Genomic DNA, 23,586 nt, shown 5'->3' with positions numbered 1-23,586 from the left:
TACTACTACCTCTTCTTCTTATGTGTTACCCTTGTGAGGGAATTTTTTCATACATCATTATTGACTCCCCTAGATGTGACCCAACTTTTGATAAATTCTATAAATATAGTTTGTCCCTTAAACACATAAGCTTGGGAATTCACTTCATAAGTGACATTTTGCTCCATCCTCAACATTCTTTGTTATCTTATAGGTTCTAGTTTCCCCTACCTCAAGTGCTTGTGAATGTTTCCATGCCTTTGAACCTATTTTGTTATCAAATTATTTCGAATCTCCTCCTTATGTTTTAGCTTTCCTAGTGAGTGGAATACATACATCACATTCTCGATTTGCAAAAAATAATTTATGGCAAAAAATGATTCATCCAGAGTACACTGACTTAATGAAGTTAATTTACTTGCAATCCAATGCATACCTTATTCTATCTTTGAAGTGGCGTCAAATGAATAATAAATTGCATACAAATGGTAATAGTTTGAGACACAAATAATGAGAGAACATTGACCAAATAATTAATGAAAATATTTATCTTGGTATCCCAACATTGCAAAAAATAGCATAAATGACAATTTTTGTTTTGGCAATTTGGAGGAATTGATTATGTGTTGCATTGATGTCAACACTAGCTTCTTTGGTTATCTATCAGGTTCTGATAGAGTGGTTGGACTTTGATGATGATCAGGAGATTTGTCTCTGGTATGCTCCGATTGGTGGAATTGGTTTGGTTCAATCATTCATGTCATTCAGATGTGTGTCACATTCAGTTGGTTTGAGATTTGGTGATCTAGAAGCTATCATATGTTCTAGTGAGCCTTTTGGTTACCGATAAGGGTTCTACCAATAGAGCTTTATTGAAGATCTTTTGATGGATTCGATAAGTGGTGTTGGGGTGGCTTCTAGAAGGTTTTCAGGATGCTGATGGTTATCATGTTCGTGTTCCAGTTGATTGGTGGTATTTCATTTGGCTTATGACGACCTATTTTAGGTCCGGTCTTATTCTTCTAGGTTATGGACTGGTTTATGTAACATGTTGGTGGATGCTCCCGATATGTTACCGGTTGGATTTATTGTTTGGTTAATGTTATTTCAGTCTTAGGCTGACTTGGATTATCATTGGTTTGCGAGTTCATGTAATGGATTTATTGTATTATATTTTAGGTAGCCGACCTAATTGTTTAAGTCCCAAGTTGGTATAAATATGATGTAAGATCTCTTTGTAGATCATCGATCGTGGGTTATGGAATTATCTGTGTGCGAATAAAGTTGTAATCATATGCAGAGGTTTTGGTCAATCATAGGTGATCGAATTGGGTTTGTGTAAGAGGTTTAAGACCTCCGGCATTGAGCTTAACCGGAACTGTACTCAGGCATAGGAGATGCTCTTCTTGCAGTTCATTCTTATTTCCGGATTGTAGTCCGGATATATTTTGTAGTCAATGAGGCTCCTTTGTGATGAGCAATGTGCTCTAGGCTATTGGCCTTCTTGCATGTGCATGCCCCTTATTGTATTCACATACTTACTGCAGAAGTATCATCTAACTGTGGGTAGGCTTCCCACCGTGGTTTTTCCCTTTACCAGGTTTTCCACGTACAAATCTTGGTGTTATGTGTTGTGGATGCATGGTAATTGGTTTAAAATTTATGTTTGTGCTTAATTGATATATCTGCTATTTCGGTATTTGGTTTATGCATTCTGGTAAAAGGTTTTGTGTGCTTAAAGTTTCATAATCTGTTAACAACTAATTCACCCCCTCCTCCCTCCCTCTCAATTGTTCACCGATTATCCTAACATTTTTGTGGCTTCTATAATCTTAATTACGTCGAAGGCGTTCCCTATGTGAGGTTTACAAGCTAAACTAGATGATCCATGGTTGATATCACCTTAGAGGCATGTAAGACATTTGAAACACTTATAACCATTAAACGGAAAAACAACAAAAATCCCACAAAATTTTATTTGAACTTGGCAAATATATTAAATCTTAGAATTTTGTTTAAAAACAATTTCATTTGATAAAATACAAAAAAAATTATAATCAAATACATATTCTTTTTTATTTTAAGTTGATTTTCTTGTTAAAAGTGATTTTTTAAATAAAATAGAATGTTTTTGAGATAATATATATATATATATATATTTGATATTTGATATATTTAATTTTATTTAATTCACCAATCATTTAAAAATTCTAATACGAAATGATTTGCATGCAAAAAGGAATAAATTAGAATTGAAAGTTAGTTTTGAACCTAGATTTTACTCTTTAACTTATTAGTACTTGTCGTAGGCAATACTATTGCATTCACTGAAGAGCTTTAATCAATCAAAAGTGATTATTGTTTTTGCTTTAAAAAAAACTTGGTTTTTGTAAAGTTGAGATTTATATTTTAAAATTTAAGAAATTATAAAAACTTTTTATCTACACTATGATTGGTTTAAAAAATTTGGTGTTATAGGAGCAAATTTTTAGGAATGATAGATTTTTTAGGTTTTTTTTTATTTCTTTGTATTTTAAAAACTAAATTGTCTTTTTTAAATATTATTTTTTTGTTTTATATTATTTATAATATTGTAAATAAATTATTTTTTCTAAATAGACAAATTTTAATTATTTTTATCTAAAAATATAAATAATAAAACCAATAATAAGGCACCTGTTAATGGGTCTCTGAGGGTTAACCCCCATTTAGAAAAAGAAGAGGTTAAATGGGAACCGCCAACTAAGGAGTGGATAAAAATAAACTTTGATGGGGCATCTAGGGGAAATCCGAGAACCTTAGGAGTGGGAGTAGTCACAAGAAACGATAAAGGGGTCATCCTTTTCAAGGGTGCAAGACAATCGCAGGATGGAACAAATAACGAAGCAGAGGTACAGGCGGCACTAATGGCCACTAAATTGGCTATAAATATGAAAATCCCAAAGTTGCACCTGGAAGGAGACTCCCAAGTGATTATCAACGCAATAGCAAAGGGTAACACCCCTTCATGGAAATTATCCCATTGGGTGGAGATCATCCGAGAAAAACTCAACTCTTTTGAGGAGTTTCGAGTCTCCCATGTTAGACGAGGTGCCAATGCAGTGGTGGACCTCCTATCCAACATCGGATGTGACATGACAAGCCAAATGGCCAAGTGGTGGAAGGGAGATGGCAGTGTCTGGAAGTGGAATTAATTCAATCCTAGAAGCATGAAAAAATCAATAAGCACGCAAGATAGCCCGTAAGGACAAGTACGCCTTTTCAAAGGCACCGCAATTAATGAGGCAGTTACCGAGCGCAAAGTATCTGTTCGAGACAATGGCGGAGGACAGTAAATCTATTGTGAAATATTTTTCCATTTATATCATTGATTATGCATTTATGACTCGTCGCAAACGACGGCGGGGGAATTTCTATTTTGGTTTATGAGCAATGTATCATCAAGGAATCGAATTAATGAGGATTTTTATGTCTTTTGCAATGTAGTGTGTGGTGTTAATAGTTTTTGAGCAGGTTCAATGGAGGTGAATTTTACCCTAAGAACGGAGAAGAAACTGGTTCCTTTTTTGGGAACGATGTCGGACAAAAGAATGCAAGGACTCTTCAAATACAAGGAAGAGAAACTGTGGAGTGCAGTGCGTCTAATGCTGGGGGAGGAGTTGGTGCACATTCACTTCAGGTACAAGGCGAATATGGAGGTTTATTCCTTGATTATGGCCTGGGCTTGCGAATTTGAACCTGAGGTGGAAAAAATTAAGCTCGCAATGACAAAGATGATTGACGGAGACTATTTGATCAGCCTTGACTCCATTTTGGAGTGGGTGATCCCTCAGACTGGAATCCGCATTCGGGAAGGAGATGTCGAGGAGGAGATATTACCCTTTGTTCGAGGGCCAGAGAATCAAATAAAGGAGCAATGCAGAGAGCGAGCTCGCATAGGCTGGGAAGCCATGAAGCTCTGCGTTAGACTAATAAGAATAGATGAGGTACTGAAAGCCCTCAAGGTGGTGGCGCGCATGGAGGTGGGGAGAGAACTACGAGACTGGTTTGAGGAAGGGCGGGCGGTCCAGTTTTTAGCAAGTCTAGAGGGAGACCCAGACTTTGGGAATTTGGATTGCATCCCGAAGATGAAGACTGAAGCAGCCAAAGGAAAAGCTCTGGCAGACATTGCAGATGAGGAGGAGAAGCAGACGAACCAGAGTGATACCGATTGAGTGGATACGGTGCTAAAAATCCGTTTTGCTTTTTGCTATTTGCGAGTTTTTTAAAAAAATAATATTTTATGAATGATTGTAATATCTAGTGCAGAAATGCACAGTATTGGTTTTATTTCCGTTTTTGCTTGAACGCTCTTCATAGTAGGCTAGGACTGTTAGTTTTTTGGGGTCGATGTTGATATTTGTATGGCCTCAGATTATTGTAGCTTTTTCTTGGAAATCAATATATAATAAAAATTACCGATCAAAAAAAAAACCAATAATAAGGCTTGATTCATTTTAAATTAAATTATATATAAATATTTCTATTAAAAAATAAACCTACTCATTATATGTATTCTTTATAACTTTATTTTTATATATTTTGGAATCATTCTATTTTTTAGTTCTTTTAGAAAATCACAAATTTTTTAATCATTTTAATATATAAAAAATAATCTAACAACTTCAAATCATAAATTTAAATATTTTTCATTAAATTATTCAAAAAATGTTTATTTTCACTTTTATAATTATTAATAGTTATTTTCTTAAAACTAATTATAATTAATATTACATAAATATAAAAATAATATATATTACACAACAAATTAATAACTAAATTTGATATTTGAGTTTATTATTACAATTATAATTATATAAATTTTTTAAATTAAATTAAGATTATGCTTTTAAGAAAAATAGATATTTTTATTATTAAATTTGTATTATATTATAATCATTATGTCGAAGCCATTCCCGATATGAAGTGAACCACCTAATTATTAAAATCAATGGTTCAAAATTGAGTAGAAGAATGCAAGACTATAGAAATAGAAATAAGTAGGTAGTTCACTTCATATAGGAATGCCTTGGGCATAAAAACATGCATTTTAATATTATTTATTCTAATTCTTCTACTTCTTTTTCAAGGATTAATTGTTTTATTAAGTTAAAATTGTATTTTAATTATTTGTGTTTTTTATGGAATTACAAATAATAATTAAAAGATATTAGAATTTATACATTTTGTCTTATTAAAAATTTATTATTATAGAATAATTATATTTAAATTTTATTATAATTTATTTAATAAAATAAATTTCAACTTAACAATTTAAATTAATGTTTAGAGCAAGAGAGGAAGAAAGAGCAACTAATTTTTTATCTCTCATTTCATGCCAATAATTAAAGGATAACATGTCATTGGGGAGTTATGCTGATGTTAGTTTGTCATTTGATTACTATCTACATCTCCATCTCTCTCCCTTATCTATCTCTTTACCTCCTTACCTCTCTCTCTCTCTCTCTCTCTCTCTCTCTCTCTCTCTCTCTCTCTCTCTCTCTCTCTCTCTCATATATCTTTCTCCCTCTTTATATCTATCTCTATATCTCCTTTACTCACACACACCTTCCCTCTTTCTCCCTCCTTATCTCTATATCTATATCTCTCTCACTCACACAAACACACATTCCAACCTATTTCTCCCTCCCTATCTCTATTCTATCTCACTATCTCTAGATCTTATGCACTCCTTCTCTCCTTATTTCTATCTTATCTCTCCCTATCTCTCAATCACTCCCTCTTTTTATATCTCTACTTCTACTCTCTCTAGTGTATATACACACACCCCATCTCTCTCTCTCTCTCTCTCTCTCTCTCTCTCTCTCTATATATATATATATATATATATATATATATATATATATCTTTCCCCATATTTATCTATCTCCCTCTCTCCAAAGTCTAAACCTTTCTCTCTATTACTTGCCTTTGTTACCTCCTTTCTTTCACTCTTGCCTCCCCCTCTCTCTAATTCACTTCATATCGCTTGCACAATATATCATTTTTTTTTTAATTTCTCTCCATCTCTCTCTAGCTAGTTTATCTATCTCTTTCTATACATATATATCTCTCATTGTCCCTTTCTATCTATCTATATAAATACCCCCTCGCTCTCTCTCTCTATGGGTAATCCCTCACTTTATCTTACCCTCCTCTCTATTTCTCCCCATCTCCCCCTCCCTCATTCCCTAGACCTCTCTCTCTCTCTCTCTCTCTCTCTCTCTCTCTCTCTATATATATATATATATATATATATATATATATATATATCTTCTTCTTTGTCTCTCCCTCTCTATCTCCTCTTTTTCTATCTTTATCTCCCTCTCCTTTGCTCCATCTTTTTTTCCCTCCTTTTTTCTCTATCTTCATCTCTCCCCTAATCTCTAGACATGCCGCCTCCTATCCATTCATCTCTCTCATTCTCTCTCTTTTTGGATCTCTATATTGATATCTCTTTTCCTCTCTATATCTATCTCTCCTTGTCACTTCTTTCATCTATCCCTTTATCTCTATCTCTCTCTACCACTATATCGCTCCCTCTAACTATATATTTTGTATCTATATCTTTATCTTTCTATATCTTCATCTCTCTCCAACTATTTATTTTTCTCTTCCATATCTATATATTCCTCTCCCCTCTCTATCTCTATCTCTCTTGTATCTCTCTCCTTCTCTCCATTTTCCTCTCCCCATTCTCCATCTCTATCTTCGACTCCATCAATATCTTCATCTTCTTCTCTATCTCTATATCCATGTCTTTACCCATCTCTCTCTCACTCTTACCCCTCTATATATACCTGTTTCTATCCATATTTCAACCTCTCTCACGTGATCACCCATTGCAAACATAACATGAGCTTGTTGCTAATAAAACTTGATTATCTTCTCAATTCGAAGGTTTCATTTTAGTTATTGAATCTTGTGGATGGATAGTTGATTTTAAGCTATCACCTCTCAATTAAGTGCTTTGTTGCACAAACAACATCATGACCACAAATTGACCTTATGAACTACACACCAATAGACCTTCCATGCCTCTTTAGTATACCCATTGCACACCAAAGTGCAATTGCTAGTTTATATTATTTTATTAAAATAAGAGTTGTAGTTAATATTACATAAATATAATTATTCTAATATAATTTTAAAATAAAAATGATTCAAAATTATAATAATTAAAAATTTAAAATATTTTTATTACAATTCAAAATTATAATAATTAAAAATTAGAACAAATATTTTTATTACAATACTATGACGACAAGTACTCGCCACTAGGTGGCACTTGTTTTAAAATTATAATTAGTGATTGTTGATTTATTTTTAAATGAAAATTTAATTTAATTGCATTAGACAATAAATGAACGAATTTTTAAAATTACAATTTATAATAATTTTAGAGATAATTGTAAGCTTAAAAATATTGTGGTGATTTGATTAATAATTTTATAGTCAATAATACTTAATCCCACATAGAAATAGAATTGTACTTAGAAGTACTTAAAATATTTATTATTAATACCAATTTTATAATAATCCAAACCATAACACTTATAATACTTAACTATGGTTTAGTTCTAGCCCAAGGTGCACACATTATCAATTGAAAAAGAAAAAACCAGATTTATAGTTAAATTATTAGACACGATACAATATCCAAAGATTTAATCTAAATAATGGGAGAACATGCCCTAACTACATAATGCATTATTCAAGATATGATAAATCTTAAAGTTAGGATTTATATTGTGATTCAATTAGTGTTAATGTTGTATGAAATCTGTTAACTATATTTTTTAGGTACATATTTTATTAATATTTTAGTTCTAATCAATTGAAAAAAATAGTTTTAATATTTATTATTAATACCAATTTTATAATAATCCAAACCATAACACTTATAATACTTAACTATGGTTTAGTTCTAGCCCAAGGTGCACACATAACCAATTGAAAAAGAAAAAACCAGATTTATAGTTAAATTATTAGACACGATACAATATCCAAAGATTTAATCTAAATAATGGGAGAACATGCCCTAACTACATAATGCATCATTCAAGACATGATAAATCTTAAAGTTAGGATTTATATTGTGATTCAATTAGTGTTAATGTTGTTTGAAATCTGTTAACTATATTTTTTAGGTACATATTCTATTAATATTTTAGTTCTAATCAATTGAAAAAAATAGTTTTAATTTTTAATTAATTATTTTTCGATTTAAAATGTTTATAATTTATTATAAAAAATTAATTATTTTTATTAATATTTTGATTTTCATATATGTTGACCCTGCATTTATTTTATTTCTATTTCTATTTTTTAGATTTGTTTAAAACTTTATTATAATTATGTCTTTTTACAAAATTATAAATAATAATTAAAAGTTCTTAGAATTAATTTAAGATAATTATTTATGTTATTTTTAAAAAGTATTGTAGAGCATTTATATTTTGAATTTTTATTTTAATTTATGTAATACATTTAATTAATCTATGTCACTCTCTATCTTCCCCTTTCCCTCTTCCTCTTTGTCTCCCTCTCCATCTCCACATTCCTCTATCTCCTTACCTCTCCATGCATCTCTCTCTCTCTCTCTCTCTCTCTCTCTCTCTCTCTCTCTCTGCCTATCTTTACCTCTCCCTCTTTCTATCCCCCCCTCCTTATACATATCTCTTCCTATCTTTCCTCTTTGTGTTACTCCCTCTTTCTATCTCTTTATTTACCTATCCTCTATCTATCTATATCTCTAAATCTTGCTCATGCACTCCTTATTACTCCTCCCCATCTCTATCTCAGTATCTCTCATGCTTTTACACACTCCTTACATTTCTCCCCCCGCTCTTCTCTCTATTACCTCCTTTATCTCTCTTTTTCTCCCTCTAGCTCTATCTTCCCATCTCTTCCTCTTCCTCTCTATCTTATTCACTCTATCTCCCCTAGTCTCTCTCTATATCACTTCTCGTATCTTTATCTCTCTCCATTTCCCCCTCATTGTCTCCCTCTTTCTATATCTATTTCTCTCTCTCCCTCTTCCTCTCTCCTTCCATCTCTCTTTGTCACTCCTTTTGTATCTCTTTGCTTCTCTCTCATCTCTTTATTTCTCTCTTTTCTCTCCCTCCCTCTCTACCTATTCATATATCTCTCTCCCTCTCCACCCATTGCTAACATAACATGATCTTGTTGGTCGTGTTTGGATCCCTATAACTAGATGCATAGCTCATTTTAAGCTATTACTTCTCGATTGAGACCTTGTTTGCACAAACATCAATTTTCAAATGACCTACCAATTAAACTTACACATTGAACAAATGTATGCAAAATACATCAAAATTTTCCCTAATTAACCTTCCACACCTCTTCGGCATACCCATTGCACACCAAAGTGTGATTGCTAGTTGTAATATTTAATGACACTACCTATCTTGAGTATCCCAACGTCGAAAAAAATAGCATAAAGGATTACTTATAAGGCTTCTATTATCTTACTTATGTAATTACAAAGTTATTATTGCAGTTCTCAAGTAGAAGTGAAAGATACTCCAAAATGAAATTATCTTCATACTATTATGTAAACATCACCATGCTATCCCCCACTTCTAAATTCTCAAGATCATGAAGAAAACTCACATAATGAATCCACTTTAAAGACAATGGTGTCTAGAAGTTGACAAGCCAACAGAGTATCTTTCCTTTTCCACTCTATCCAAATTTATATAAATGAAGTTCTTTCATTCTATCCAAATTTATATAAATGAAGTTCTTGCATACATCCTATTCATATTATTTACATCACATTTACAAATTTACAAGTTCACATGTTTACATAAATCCACCTAGATCAGCAATTTGAAGTTGAGACCCAATAAAGTGACCTTCCTTTTCCACTCAACCCAAACCCGAATTTTATATAAATAGGCGTACATCATATTCATATTATTTACATCAAATTTACATGTTTACATAGATCCACCTAGATCAACAATTCCCATAGAAATTGAGACCAAATACAAACCCGAATCTTATATAAATGGAATGCTTATTTAATTGTACTTAAATTAATTTACAAATTTGTGCACTCACATAGATCCATCTAAATCAAAGTAGTTCAATAATTCAGCTAAAATAGCTATTCATATCCCTGCTTATTTAATTGTACTTAAATTAATTTACAAATTTGTGCACTCACATAGATCCATCTAAATCAAAGTAGTTCAATAATTCAGCTAAAATAGCTATTCATATCCCATTGTAAATGCACACTTACATATTATAAAGGGTATCAACATATTTCAAAATATCTTACATCATATTACATGTAAGATTGCTTCATACAAACATAGTTAATTTGTTATGCCTCAAGTCCTATGATGGTGTGCATTCCATCTAAAAGATTACTTCATTCTTCAATATCTAGTGTTGCAACAAATTCTTACAAATTCTTAAATGCACGCTTACATATTATAAAGGGTATCAACATATTTCAAAATATATTACATTATATTACATGTAAGATTGCTTCATACCAACAAAGTTAATTTGCTTTTACATGTAAGATTGCTTCATACAAACATAGTTAATGTGTTATGCCTCGAGTCCTATGATGGTGTACATTCCATCTAAAAGATTACTTCATTCTTCAATATCTAGTGTTGCCACAAATTCTTAAATCTCTCTTTTCAACTTCACTTTAAACCCATATAATGCTCTACAATCCAAACTGGTATCATCAACAACTACGCACGTCTTTTTCAATGAAAATGGGAGCACGTCCCTCTACTTGCAATTTAAAACACTATCCTTAAACCATCTAAGACATGGCAATTTACAATTTTTACTACTTTTATCAACTCTCTAACAGTTATTGATCCAAAAAATAATAAACGATTATAAAAAGTAAGTAAATACAAGTTTCAATTCAGTCATCTTCGGTCAAAAGAATTAGCAGAAGCTAGGACTCTGGAAGGGAACGAGTAAATGTGTATGATTGTAAACTTTTAACTTCTGAGCATGTTAGAAATTAATGAATTTGATGCAAAACACCGAATGGGAAGAATCTTCTGGACCTGGTGAGAAAGATTTAGTTAATCTAGAGTAAAGTAGCCGTGTTGGAAAGTTGCAAGATTTCTCAACAATGCTGACATGAGTTATAGTGCCACCATGCATGGGATGTAAAATATGGACGCGGCTAATCTCCACACAAAACAACATTCCATACAGTTTCTAAAATCCGCAAAACACAACTGAATTTTGCAAAATTTTCAATAGCTAAATCTTCATGATCCGCATCGTCATTGCTGTAAAAACACAAAAAATTGGGCTAAAAAAGTGTTTTGTAGATGTAAGAGTTTTTTACAGTGTCATTTAGTGTGGAGATTAGCCGTTGTATAGAAAATCAAGCATCTCCCTAATCCACCTTTGGATGTTTCTGAAGCTAACTAGTTTCCCCTTACTTTGGCTTACTTTTCTTAAAATCCATTAAATTGTTATTACAATAGGACCCAAAGCAAAGTCATTCTCTTTCTATGTTCTCATGTAATGAGATTTGAGGTTAAATTTATTCTTATTGATAATATCAAATATTATATAGATTGTTTGCTGGATGGGAACTTTGGGAATGTGGCTAGCGCCAAATTTGAATGGAAGACAAAGGGTTCTCAAGAGAAAAATGAATGGGTATGGCATTTGGTTTTGCAAGCAGATTGATTCTTTGTGCCCAAACTGTCATATAGCTTAGAGGCAAGGCAATTGATTCCAATGATAAACAGAGTTCAAGTCCCACTGGGCAAGCCTGTCCTACTAACGTGACTATTATGCTATAAGCCGCAATGAGTCTTTTGCAAATTTGAACTGAATAGATGCAATAGTATTCGGATCTTGATAGTGCAACAAAAAACTTAAGTCTTTTGCTAATTTATTTCAAACTTTCAATTGAAGTTAAAAAGTTAATATGTTTCAATGATTTCATTGGTTCTATTGAAAGCACTGAATCATTTTATAAAGTTGGACCAGTAAAAAAATTAAATACAAGCCTTATTAGGAGAAAAAATACCTGAAGCAAAGAGCCAGCTTTTCGTTAAAACCCTAGCATTCTCAGAATCTTCTGAGGGCTGGAGTTTTCCATTCTTAAAGTTGATCTTGTTTCATTTATAATTTAGTAGGCCGCTGCTCCAATAATCACTAGAAGTTTGAAAGTTAGTTCCTTCTTTTTTGGCATAACAGAGCACAAAATTCTTAATTTTACATAATGATCTCTACATTTTGACTCCCTATGTATATTGACTATGTGTATAGCAGGTACACCAGATCTTTGAATTTTAGGCTTTTAGCAGCTACTGCAAGCTGCTCATCAGCCCTGGGTCAAAGAGTAATCACTTCCTAAGCATTTTCCAGTCATTAATCTAATTGGCTTCTTAAATACAATGGTATATAATTTTCCTGTAAATGGGCATTTCATATTATGATGCCAGTTTTTGCTCCAAGTACGCCAAGCATATAAAGAGACCAAGAAAGATTCAAACTTTCTGCATTCCAGCAGAGAATGATTTGACTTGTACGAAATCATTCTGCTACAGACCAGCGGTCCCCTCTATAATACTCTACACCCATCTTCAAAAATTTATGGAAGTACATCTGGAGTTCAAATTTTAAAGATCAATTTCTTTACCAACTCCTGCAGGACTGTTGTCTGCGGATGCATCATTTTCCAGCACGGTGTTCGGAGACAATTGCCCCTGCCTATGATAATTTCAATTACGTCAAACAATTAAGGATCAGAATCTTTGTAATGTTTAAAAATATTACTCGTGGACGTGCAATACAAGTGATTGAAATCATGATCATCAATATAAACTTACTTTGTTATTTCTATTGCCTCCGCAATTGATCGGTCATAATCATCTGCAAAGGAAATAATACATAGGGTAAATTTTTCATCCAACAAAAGTATTTAGAAAGAGACAGATTCTGCCATGACTTTATGTTTACAATCAGATGTCTTTTTAGACCGTAGGCAGGCTTACTGAGCTTTCAGTTTAACACATAGAATAAGATTGTTCCAATAAGGTATTCCTCTATCAAAAACATGTTTCTAGACAATATATTTAATTGGACTTTATCATTATATAAAAGTTTTAGAATCTTACACAGACCTTTTTGAGAGAGGGCACATTAGTCAAGATTCAAGAATAATTTGGAACAAAATTGCAGAATATTTACACTAGAGTTTTAATACACTCCAAGAAGGAATGTTGTACTTAAAAGCTACTTAATAATTCCACATTCAAAAAAATGTAAAATGTAGACTTTTGATATCAACCAATATCAAAATGTCAATTTTTACTCACAAATGCTTTCTCTTGAAACATAGAAGGAAAGGAAAATAAAATTTATATACCCAGAATATTCCAAAACAATTTAAAAACAAAAGTGAAAAAAAAACTCTGGCCAATGTCAAAGGAATAAACCTTCGTGATATAGTTGATATCTAGTGGAATTTAACTCAGAATGATCCACCGAGCACATAGGAGGCCTCCTAACTAGGTAACATGGTTTGAGAGATACAATATCAGGAAATTAAACAAACTTATTTCATTTTCTTTCAGATTTGCCAATAGATGTTCAAATTTCTGCATTATTAGCCATGAAACCATATAGAAATCTGATCCAGATCACACACTTGTTGATGTGTATTTTGTACATGACCAAACACAGAATAAAATACCCAGAGGTATCTTATCCTCTCTCGAGTAAAGTCTCCGAATGCTGAAGATGTCGCGAAAAGGATCAATCGGGATAACTTCAAGGTTCTTTTTGTAGGATCTCTACGTGTGGATAAGCACCAGTGGTCGTTGTGTATGCTGTTTCTTCAAGGGGCCTTACGCACTTTCAAAGAAAGCTTGTCCGTGTTACTCTCTTTCCAAATGAAGGAACAGGATTTTCCTAACACTAACAAATTTTCAAAAAAATGTCAAAAGGTAAGGGTTTCAAGGAAGAGATACTTAAACTATTCCTAAGAATGACTTAATGGAGGCTAGACTTGATAAGATTCTACCAATTTCAGTATCGCCAAGAAATTACAACTCTACTAGAATTGATGCGATCTTCTAAGGGGATTCAATAACTTTCAAATCATCAAAGATATAGATACTATCAATACTTCCAATAATGATTGAATTCTTAATCAATCTTAATGTTTCCAGTTGACCACACAAGGCGTCCTCAAAATCAATAAGAAGCTAGTGGTTTGGAATGTGAATCTTATCAAAGATCAGGCACAACACTTCGTCCTTCAAACTTAAAATTTAAATGCTATTTCAACTGAGAGTGATTCAAGAAGACAAACAATCATGAAGATAGCCACAAGTATTGCAATAAAACACCATAACTTCAATATTTTATTGATCTAATAGCCAAATGGACAACAATTGTTCAAAATTCTTTCTTCACTACTCAATCTTGCTACAAACAATGACTAATTTTTCTCCAACTTTCTAACTTTCTTCACTCTAAACTCTCTCTAACTAACCCCTTAAAATGAAATGAGTGAGGGCTTATATAGCATCCTCAAATACAATGAACGGCCCAGATCGAAAGAAGATCAATGGCTGAGATTCTGACACCTAAACCCTAATTAGGGTTTGTTACAAAAAAGTCCCCATTTAGATAAACATTACTAATCCATAGCCAATAAAAATTGGTACAAATATCGAGGAGACATAGACCAATAGGAATTAAGTTGCCACATCATCCTATAACAACTTTTCATCTAGAATTTTGTTCCCTTTCCTATGCTCTTTCTTAGCATATTCAATGAATCTAGACACAATTCCCTCAATCTCAACAATGGGAATCTCAGGACGATTCTTCATTCGTTCTTCCAAGTGGAGTACTTGATCAAAAGCAGTGAGAAGAGTTGTCTCCCAACTAGGCTCAAGTTCTTTGGTCTTCTCAATCAGGAACATAGTAGTATACATTTGATCTCGTTGCTTTTCTGTGATGATGTTCTCCTCCTTGCAAAAGATGACCTTGATTCTATCCTCCAACTCTTGGATGTCCACATCAGTCTCGATCTCGATCCGCCTATCAAGGATGGTACACAACACCTCAAACACCTTATCTTGAATTGGATGAATGATGCCTTCCACTCGACTGCATCTGGTGTTGACGTCTTCAAAAAGGACTTCCTTCATCTGGAGCAAAGCTGACCACTATAGGAGGCTATGGGTTCCTCCATCCATTATCTTTTCTTGCGTCAAAATCCGTCTTGGTGTTTCTCTTATCACTTGTAAGACTGGGATGATAACATCTCTAGTGTGAGTGAATGCAGCTACAGTTATCATTAGATTATGGATAATCTCAAGGACCTGGATAGCTCGATGAACTGTCTTCATCATTCTTGTTGCAAATTCAATGGCTACCTTGTGAGATTCATCAATCCAAGAACTCATAAGTTGAACCAAGCTCTTCACCCTTTCTGCTTCACCTACTGATTCAAGAGGGAGTGCATGTAAAGGAGATACTGCTGGATCCTGACGTTTCAAGGGCTGATTAAGATGACTAAAATAGTTCCTCCAAGCACTGACCTCTCTCTCAAGCTTCTTATTCTTTTCCATTTCTTCTTTAAGTTTGTCTTTAAGTGCTTCAAATGAATCAGTGGCTTCTTCCATTGCTTGCTCGGAGGTAAGTGGACCAAGCTCAAATGTTTCTAAGTCATATTCTTCTGCTAGAATCTCATCCTCATAGTTGTCCACCACTAGTGTAGCTATCTGCACTTTTCTGGATCCTGTCTCATCTCTAATTACCTTAGACATCTTTGTGGCCTTTTTCTTCTCTATTACTTCATGAGAATTTCCTATAAGGCTTTCCAAGTCAAACACATCTTCCTCTTCTTCAACCACAACTACCCTTGTCAATCTCTCTTTCAACCAATCAGGAATGGCAGATCTTGTTTCCCTCACTTGTATTTCTTTAGGTAGAGGTCTATCTTCCCGGAAAGGAGATGTTGCTTCATCATCATTCTTTTCTTCATGTTGCTCATTAGCACCAACTTGAGGAGATTGACTTGATGAATGTTGAGGTGTCTGTCCTTTCTCCTATTTATCATTCTGTACCATGGATTCCATAGACTCATCAATTTCATATACTATCTGCCTCTGATCTTCCCCTTGACTTGCTTCCTTTTCATGCCTAGAAGATGTGCTTGGTGGTCGATCAGGATTCGTTTTCTGCTTCTTCTTGGAAGGTTCTCTCTTCTCAAGTCCTTTCCTCTTTGAGCCTTTGGAATGAGAAGTATTCTCACTCACACTTGCTTCTCCTTCTTCTGGTCTTGCTTCCAAGGTGAATGTCATAGATACATTCTGCTCCTTCAATTTTTGATGCTGTACATCCACCCATCTGCGAGTGCAGGATAAAACGGGAGCCATCAAAGCTCTCAAGTCTAAAACCTCGGGCTCATTCCAATCTATCTTTACTTCTTTGTCTTCTTTCTCATAGGATGACTGGAGGTATCTACCATTATCCTGGGCTTGATCGGCTACTCTATAGATTTTGCATTTCCTGATGAGATCTAAAGGTAGCCTGGAATGCATCTTTCTTTTGACCTCTAAATCGCCTGGGACATTCATCCAAAAGTCCTCCACCTGAAACTCATGCTTGTACTTCTTGCTGACTGTCTCCTCCATATAACCATGAGGATCAAAATTCTCTCTCGGGGCAAAGGATGTGAATGAGTATAGAGATAATTCCTTTTCTGCATCTTCCGCGGCTTGAGTATTAGAACACACTTCAACTGAATTCCCTAGTATGATGGGCACGGGAATTCCATTTCCATGCTTGTGTCTGGATGCCTTCGCATAAGCTGCCAACTGTCTAGTCACCTCAAGTAGTACTATCCTATCTGTTGGATATCTTGGCAACATGTAGGGAGGTGAAGGACACCTATGAACTCTGATGTATGTGAATTTTTGAAACTGAATGAACCATGCACCATGCTTCTTCACAAGCTCTTGTGCATCCAGAGACAGTCGATTGTGAATCCCACCTTGCAATATCCTGGTAATATTCATCATGAAGGTGTCATTAACTAACTTGTAGTCACTTCTAGGCGGATGATGCAATTGAACATAAGAATCACAAACTCTTATTTCTCCGGATCCTCTTCCAATCACTCCTCTGTGAGGTTGCCCTGCATACTTGAAACTCCTGACCAAGGCATATATAACATATGAGCTCATGTGGAATGATTTGGTGGGTCTTAGCCTTCTCAACTGCACATCCAAACAATTGCTAATGATTCTGGCCCAATGAAGCATTCCTTTTCCTTGGACGATCACTTGTATGAAGAAGAACATCCACTTGTCAAAGAAGAAGGCTTGAGAAGCACCTGTAACTCGATTGAGCAAAGTTATCAAGTCCCTGTATTCCTCCTGGAAGTCAATCCTATGTGGCGTATTGGGAATCTTGTTCAGGCGAGGCCGACTTTTGAGCAGCCAATTCTTATTGATGAAGTTCAAACAAGACTCAGGGTCATCTTCATAGATCGACCTTGCTCCTTCCAAGCTCTTGTAGATCATGTCTTTATGGTCCGGAAGATGAAGAGCTTCGCCTATAGCTTCCTCTGAAAGGTAGGCTAAGATGTTCCCGTCCTTGGTTACGATCGTCCTTGATTGTGAGTCATAGTGGCAGTCACACTCGATCATCAACTCATGACACTTGACTGCGGGAGGGAAACCTGCAGCCTTGATGATGCCACTCTCAATTATCCTCCTCACAATAGATGATGGTTTGCCAATGTAGGGGACCTCTCGAAACTTCTTCACATTGAAGTTTCCTAAGTTGGTGTCTCCAATATTATTCCACTTGGACACAATCCTGGTCTCCAATTCGTCACTCCTCTGATCTTCCTTGATGAGAGCCTGCCGAGTAGTAGATCCTCCGGCTTTGGGGGTCGTCATTTGATGCCTACACAAAAACTTAAAATTAGTCTTTAAGCATCATACCTTAAAGCATAGAATTTAAGACCTTTCAAGGGAATAATTCAAAACATTAATTTGAAAATGACATGATAAATCAAGAATTATATATTCTCAAATTAAATATGAATGGAAATTAGATTTTTCAAGACTTAGACTTTAAAAGATTGCTATGGAAATCAAAATAAGTCTTGAATAAGAACTCCAAAATTTGATTCTGCATACCTCCTCCTTTGAAAGCTTAACTATGAACCTTGGAAAAATGAAGAAAGAAGATCAGATTTTGCTGGATAAGGATTGGATTTTGGTCTCCCTTTGGATGAATTATGCCTCAATTAACCTTCAAAAGCACTTCGCCTTCCACTAGCCTCCAACCACTTAGCAAATTCCGGAAATTAGCCTCCAATTTAGCAAGAAATTCGCCTCCAATCTGGTATAATTCGCTCCTCCTATCTGCTCCTCAAATTCGCATTTAGAACAATGAATGAATGATTTGCATTTTGAAACAATACTCCTCTCTTATATAGTGAGCTCACCCTAATTAACCATGAGGCCGACCTAACAAATTAACAATAAAATAAGATAAAATCCCTTTTAAAAGGGGGCCGACTTGCTTGTAAAAGCAAATAAATGAATTTGAGCGCTCATCTTTATTTTTAAAATTAATTCTAAGGCTTGAAAGGTGTTCTTTCTCATTCGTTTTAAGGCTTAAAACTAATTGATTCAATTGCAAATGCCTTAATTCATGCGAATTTCATTTGACCTCTTGAATTTGGCAAATTTAGAGAAAATTTGGGAATATTAAGTTTTGATTGAGGCTTAATGAAGTTTCCTTTCTCCCTTAGGCATTGAAATGTCCAAAGTGATGAAGGTCTAGATTATTTCAAGACTTGTTTGAACCTCTCATCTAGACTTACTCACTTCATGAGTTAAAAACTCCACAACTTATTTTTGCAAATTTCCATGACTTTGTCTTCACAATCTTGCAATTTGCCTTAGACTTAATCAAACGAGGTTGAATGATAGGTTTTTTGATGATTTCACCCTGGACCCTTTGGAAGGGTCAGGAGTGATTTTTCCAATTAGGTCTTGAATACCTCATTCCCTTCACTCCAAAATCTCCCGGAAGGCGAGTTCATGTTTGTTTTGACCTAATCAAAGTCTTGCATTTCAATTTTTAGTATTTCACATGAGGAAATTAGGTGAAAATGTGAATTTTGCCTTGGACCCTTTGGAAGGGTCAGGAGCGATTTTTACATTTTAGGCCAAAATTCACCTTAGTTTGATCATTAACCTCTTTCAAGGCAATCTCCAGGGTATATTTATCTCCATCATTGAGTTGGCTCATCAAAACTTTGAAGGCAATACTGCATTTTTGGGAATTTCGCTCTGGACCCTTTGGAAGGGTCAAGAGCGAAATTCTCTCCTGAGCTCAAAATTCTCATTTTTTGAAGGTCTAAATTTCTTCAATGCGTTCCAAATAGGTTCTTTCATTGTAGTCTAGGCCTAGTCTCACTCAAATCTGGAAGAAAAAGGTAACTTTAGGGTTTTTCGCCCTGGACCCTTTGGAAGGGTCAGGAGCGATTTTTCTTGCTTGGGCTTACTCCTCCATCATCTTGTCTTCAATCCACTCCTCAAGGCTAGGCAATGGTCTTCTTCATTCACTCCACCCAAGCTTGGTTTGTTCTTGCAAGGCAAAATGGGGGATTTTGAGATTTTCACCCTGGACCCTTTGGAAGGGTCAGGAGCAAAAATCCTTCTCTGACCTAGAATCATCATTTTTTGAAACAAACATCCACTCAAAGGTGGTCTCAAGGGCTTTTCTTCCTTGGTCTAGTCTTGTCTTAGCACAAACTTGAAAGGAACATGTTGGTTTTAGGATTTTCGCTCTGTACCCTTTGGAAGGGTCAGGAGCGATTTTTAGGTTTTAGGGCAATTCCTTCATCCTTTCAACTTCAAATCATTTATAAGGCATAGAACATCATGCCTTACTCCTCTTTGAGTCCTGAAAACCAAAATCTTATCTTGAATTGCAAGGAAAATAGGAGGATTTGGAAATTTCGCCCTGGACCCTTTGGAAGGGTCAGGAGCGAATTTCCCTCTTGGCATCAAAACTTGCATTCTTGGCAATCCAATTCAACTCCAAGGCATTTCAAAAGTCCTCTCACACCCTTGTCTAAGTTTAGTTTTGCCCAAAATTTGGAAGAAAGGATAGTTTTGAGGATTTTTGCTCTGGACCCTTTGGAAGGGTCAGGAGCGAAAATCATGTTCTAGGCTTAATTGCTTCCTCTTGACAATCTCAATCATCTTCAAAAGGCAAAACACACTTCCTCGCACCCATTCAAGCCATAAAAACCAAAAAGTTGTTTTGACCTAGCAAAGAAAATAGGTGTTTTTAGGAATTTCGCTCTGGACCCTTTGGAAGGGTCAAGAGCGAAATTCACCATTTGGCTCAATTCCTTCACTTTTTAATGATTTCTTGCAACCTCAAGTCACTCCCAGGGGCAATTCCTTCTATGTTTCACCTTATCCCATACTTAACTTAGCAAAATTTGATAGCAAAAAGTGATTTTGAGAAAATTCGCTCTGGACCCTTTGTAAGGGTCAGGAGCGAAAATTACAATCTTGACCAAAAATCTTCATTTTTTCACCTTGAAACTTCTTTGCCAAGTGGGATTTCATGTTTCATCATGCTAGGATTAAGGTTTCATATCCAAGAAAGGCTAAAAAAATAGGTTTATAAGGAATTTCGCTCTGGACCCTTTGGAAGGGTCAGAAGCGAAATTGCCTTTCCTGGCCAGAATCCTTCATTTTCATCACTTCTAAACATGCCCAAGGGTTTCAACATGCTCATTCTTCCTTTCATCATGCCTTTGACACTTCAATTAGACCAAACAAGACAAGAAATGCCTCCTATAGAAATTTTTGCTCTGGACCCTTTAGAAGGGTCAGGAGCGAATTTCTCATTTTAGGCCCATTCCATCATCATTTCAAGTTGAATTCACCTCTCAAAAGGGGGAAAACACTACTCCTCTCTCATCCAAGCCATAAAACCCAAAACTTGACTTGATTTTGCAAGAAAAATAGGTGATTGAGGAATTTTCGCTCTGGACCCTCTAGAAGGGTCGGGAGCGAAAATTCTCCTTTTGGGCAAAATCCTTCATTTTTCCAAGTCAAAACAACCTCAATAGGTAAAAGCAAGTTATTCTCGTTTCATTCATGCCAAAATCTTGACCTTTTTCATTGCAAAATAAGAGCATTTGGTAATTTGGCTCTGGACCCTTTGGAAGGGTCAGGAGCGAAATTCTCCTTTCTGTCCAAAATTCTTCATTTACTTATGCTTCCAAATCAACAAGGATGTCCAATCTTCCTCCCAAGATACCCTGCACATCAAAATTTAGCCAAAGTTAGTGAGAAATAAGCTCAAATAAGATTTTCGCTCTAGACCCTCTGGAAGGGTCAGGAGCGAAATCTTCATTCCAGGCCAAATTGCTCAGTTTTCATGTTTCAAACCACCTCATAAGGCAAAGTTAGGTCATTTTCTAAGCTAGGAACAAGATTGCAAGTCTATCCAAGGCAAGAAATAGTGTTTAGGATGAAATTCGCTTTGGACCCTTTGGAAGGGTCAGGAGCGAAAATCCTATTTTAGGCTTGATTCTGGACATTTTGAACTCCAAATCTCCTTGAGAAGTAAACAAAGACCTTCCTTCATGCATCCCCATCAAAATCCTGTTTTTCACTAGGCAAATGAGAGCTTTTCAAAATTTCGCTCTGGACCCTTTGGGAGGGTCAAGAGCGAAATTGACATCTCAGGCCAGATCTTACCTTGGTTCACTTCATTTTCCATCAAACTTGATCAAACTAACTCCCTTGCTTCACAATCAGGACAAATCTATCACTCAACTGGGTCCAGGCAGGGTTTTACTAGGTTTTCAGGGCCAAGAGAAGGCAAGAAGGAGAGATTTCGCTCTGGACCCTTTGGAAGGGTCAGGAGAGATTTCGCTCTGGACCCTTTGGAAGGGTCAGGAGCGAAAGCCTTATCCTTGACTGGCTTTCATCACATCAAAGCTTAAAACTCTCATTTAATGCAAAAGATGACAACTTTCTCCATCATGTCTCAAAAGTCAACAATTTTGGTCATACCCTTCTAAAACGCCTCCAGTCATCATCAAGTGCATTCGTTTATCATTCACCATTTCGACCTTCCTTTGATTACTGACTCTGCTGAACTGACTCAGACCGGGAAACAAACATGACTTCGACAAGAAAACCTTCAAACTAGACCTAACCTGACATGAGACCAATTCACCCTGTCCCCTGATCTAACCAACTTGACTCTCCTGAAAGGCATACTTCATTCTGGTAAACTTGAGGTTTCAGGCAAACGGCTAACAACTCCCCAAAATTAGGCTAGACTCAACTTGAAAGAAACCCTAAAACGAGCTTCCAAGATTAGTACTAATCTAGCCAGCCCAGGCAAACCACTCACTCACTCAAAAACCTAAAAAGCAGAGAGAAAAACAAGCAAAGAGAAAGCAAAACCTAAAGCAAAAAGAGGGGGTCCCCATTCTAATGGGGCGATGTGTGAAATGGTCACAACAACACTTTATCCAAATGACAACATGCCAATTGCAAAGTCAATATGTTATGATGATCAGACAAAACATAAAAATAACACGTGAATGAAAAAACGTTAGAAATCATGTTAATGTTCACATTAGTAAGTTAATAAGTATAATAATGTGTTTGAAGTGAAAATAAAAGTGAGTTGTAGTAACAACTCATGAAACTATTCTAGGAGAGAAAATAATTATTTAAGGAGTGTTTGTTTGTACGTTTGTTGAGTTGTTGAAAGTTGAAACAACTCAATATATTAAGGATTTTTTTCCTACAAAATAGGATATTAGAATCCTATAAATATGTAATAATTTATTGAACAAAAAAGATAAGCCATATATTATTATTGTGTGCAAAATTTTCTGCCTTGCCCATATTTTCTAATATGGTATCAGAGCCACATTTGCTTTCCTGTGCCTGGATGTTCAACTGTTGTTGGGCATAAAGATTATTTGATAAAACTTTTTGTCAAAAAATTCATTGATTGTTGCAGAGAAAGTCATTGGAGGTGCTGCAAAGAATGGCAGTGTCTGGCAAAATGGCGCAGTGTATGGCAAAGGCATTGAAAAGTGAGGAAGAACTCGTTTGGCACTCCATATCCAGTGAATTATGAAAGGTGGCTATGTTTGAAGGAGAAGGTAGAGTGCCTAAAGCAAAAACAAATCTACCATCAATAATATCAACAAAGCATTGGCTGAGTCGTAGATTTGTCCAAGTACTGCTGAAATCGGTGAGACATTGTGTGTTTCCACTCCATCAAAAATAGTGCAAGTGTATTTACTCATATCAAGTTTTCACAAAGATGATTTTTCATTGGTGAGGATTTTAAAAATGTGATTATTTGGCAGCATCTAGAAAAATCATGTTTCTGCTCATATCGTTTTCATCCAAGTTTGCATTTCAGTTTCGTTTGAAGATTTGGATTCCTTGCTTTAAGAGCTTTGAAATGAGTGGTTGCATGCCATATCTTCTC

At 35.2% G+C, this 23,586-nt stretch overlaps 1 protein-coding gene across 1 annotated transcript in view; it reads right to left on the bottom strand.

Annotated features, from left to right (window-relative positions):
• Positions 1 to 12,201: 12,201 nt before the first annotated feature.
• The window catches only part of LOC131069381 (DDT domain-containing protein DDR4), a 53,144-nt gene continuing 41,759 nt past the window's right edge, over positions 12,202 to 23,586 (bottom strand). The window contains exons 10-11 of the mRNA XM_058004768.2: positions 12,882 to 12,924; positions 12,202 to 12,762 (exon numbers count right to left, since the gene is read on the bottom strand). Coding sequence (XP_057860751.1) covers positions 12,672 to 12,762; positions 12,882 to 12,924 — 134 coding nt within the window. The 3' untranslated portion in view covers positions 12,202 to 12,671. The remainder of the gene's footprint in view (positions 12,763 to 12,881; positions 12,925 to 23,586) is intronic.

This window comes from Cryptomeria japonica, chromosome 10 (assembly GCF_030272615.1).
Source record: "Cryptomeria japonica chromosome 10, Sugi_1.0, whole genome shotgun sequence".
NCBI lineage: Eukaryota > Viridiplantae > Streptophyta > Pinopsida > Cupressales > Cupressaceae > Cryptomeria > Cryptomeria japonica.
The sequence above is the reverse complement of the archived record's forward strand: the minus strand, read 5'-3'. Positions and strand labels throughout refer to the sequence as shown.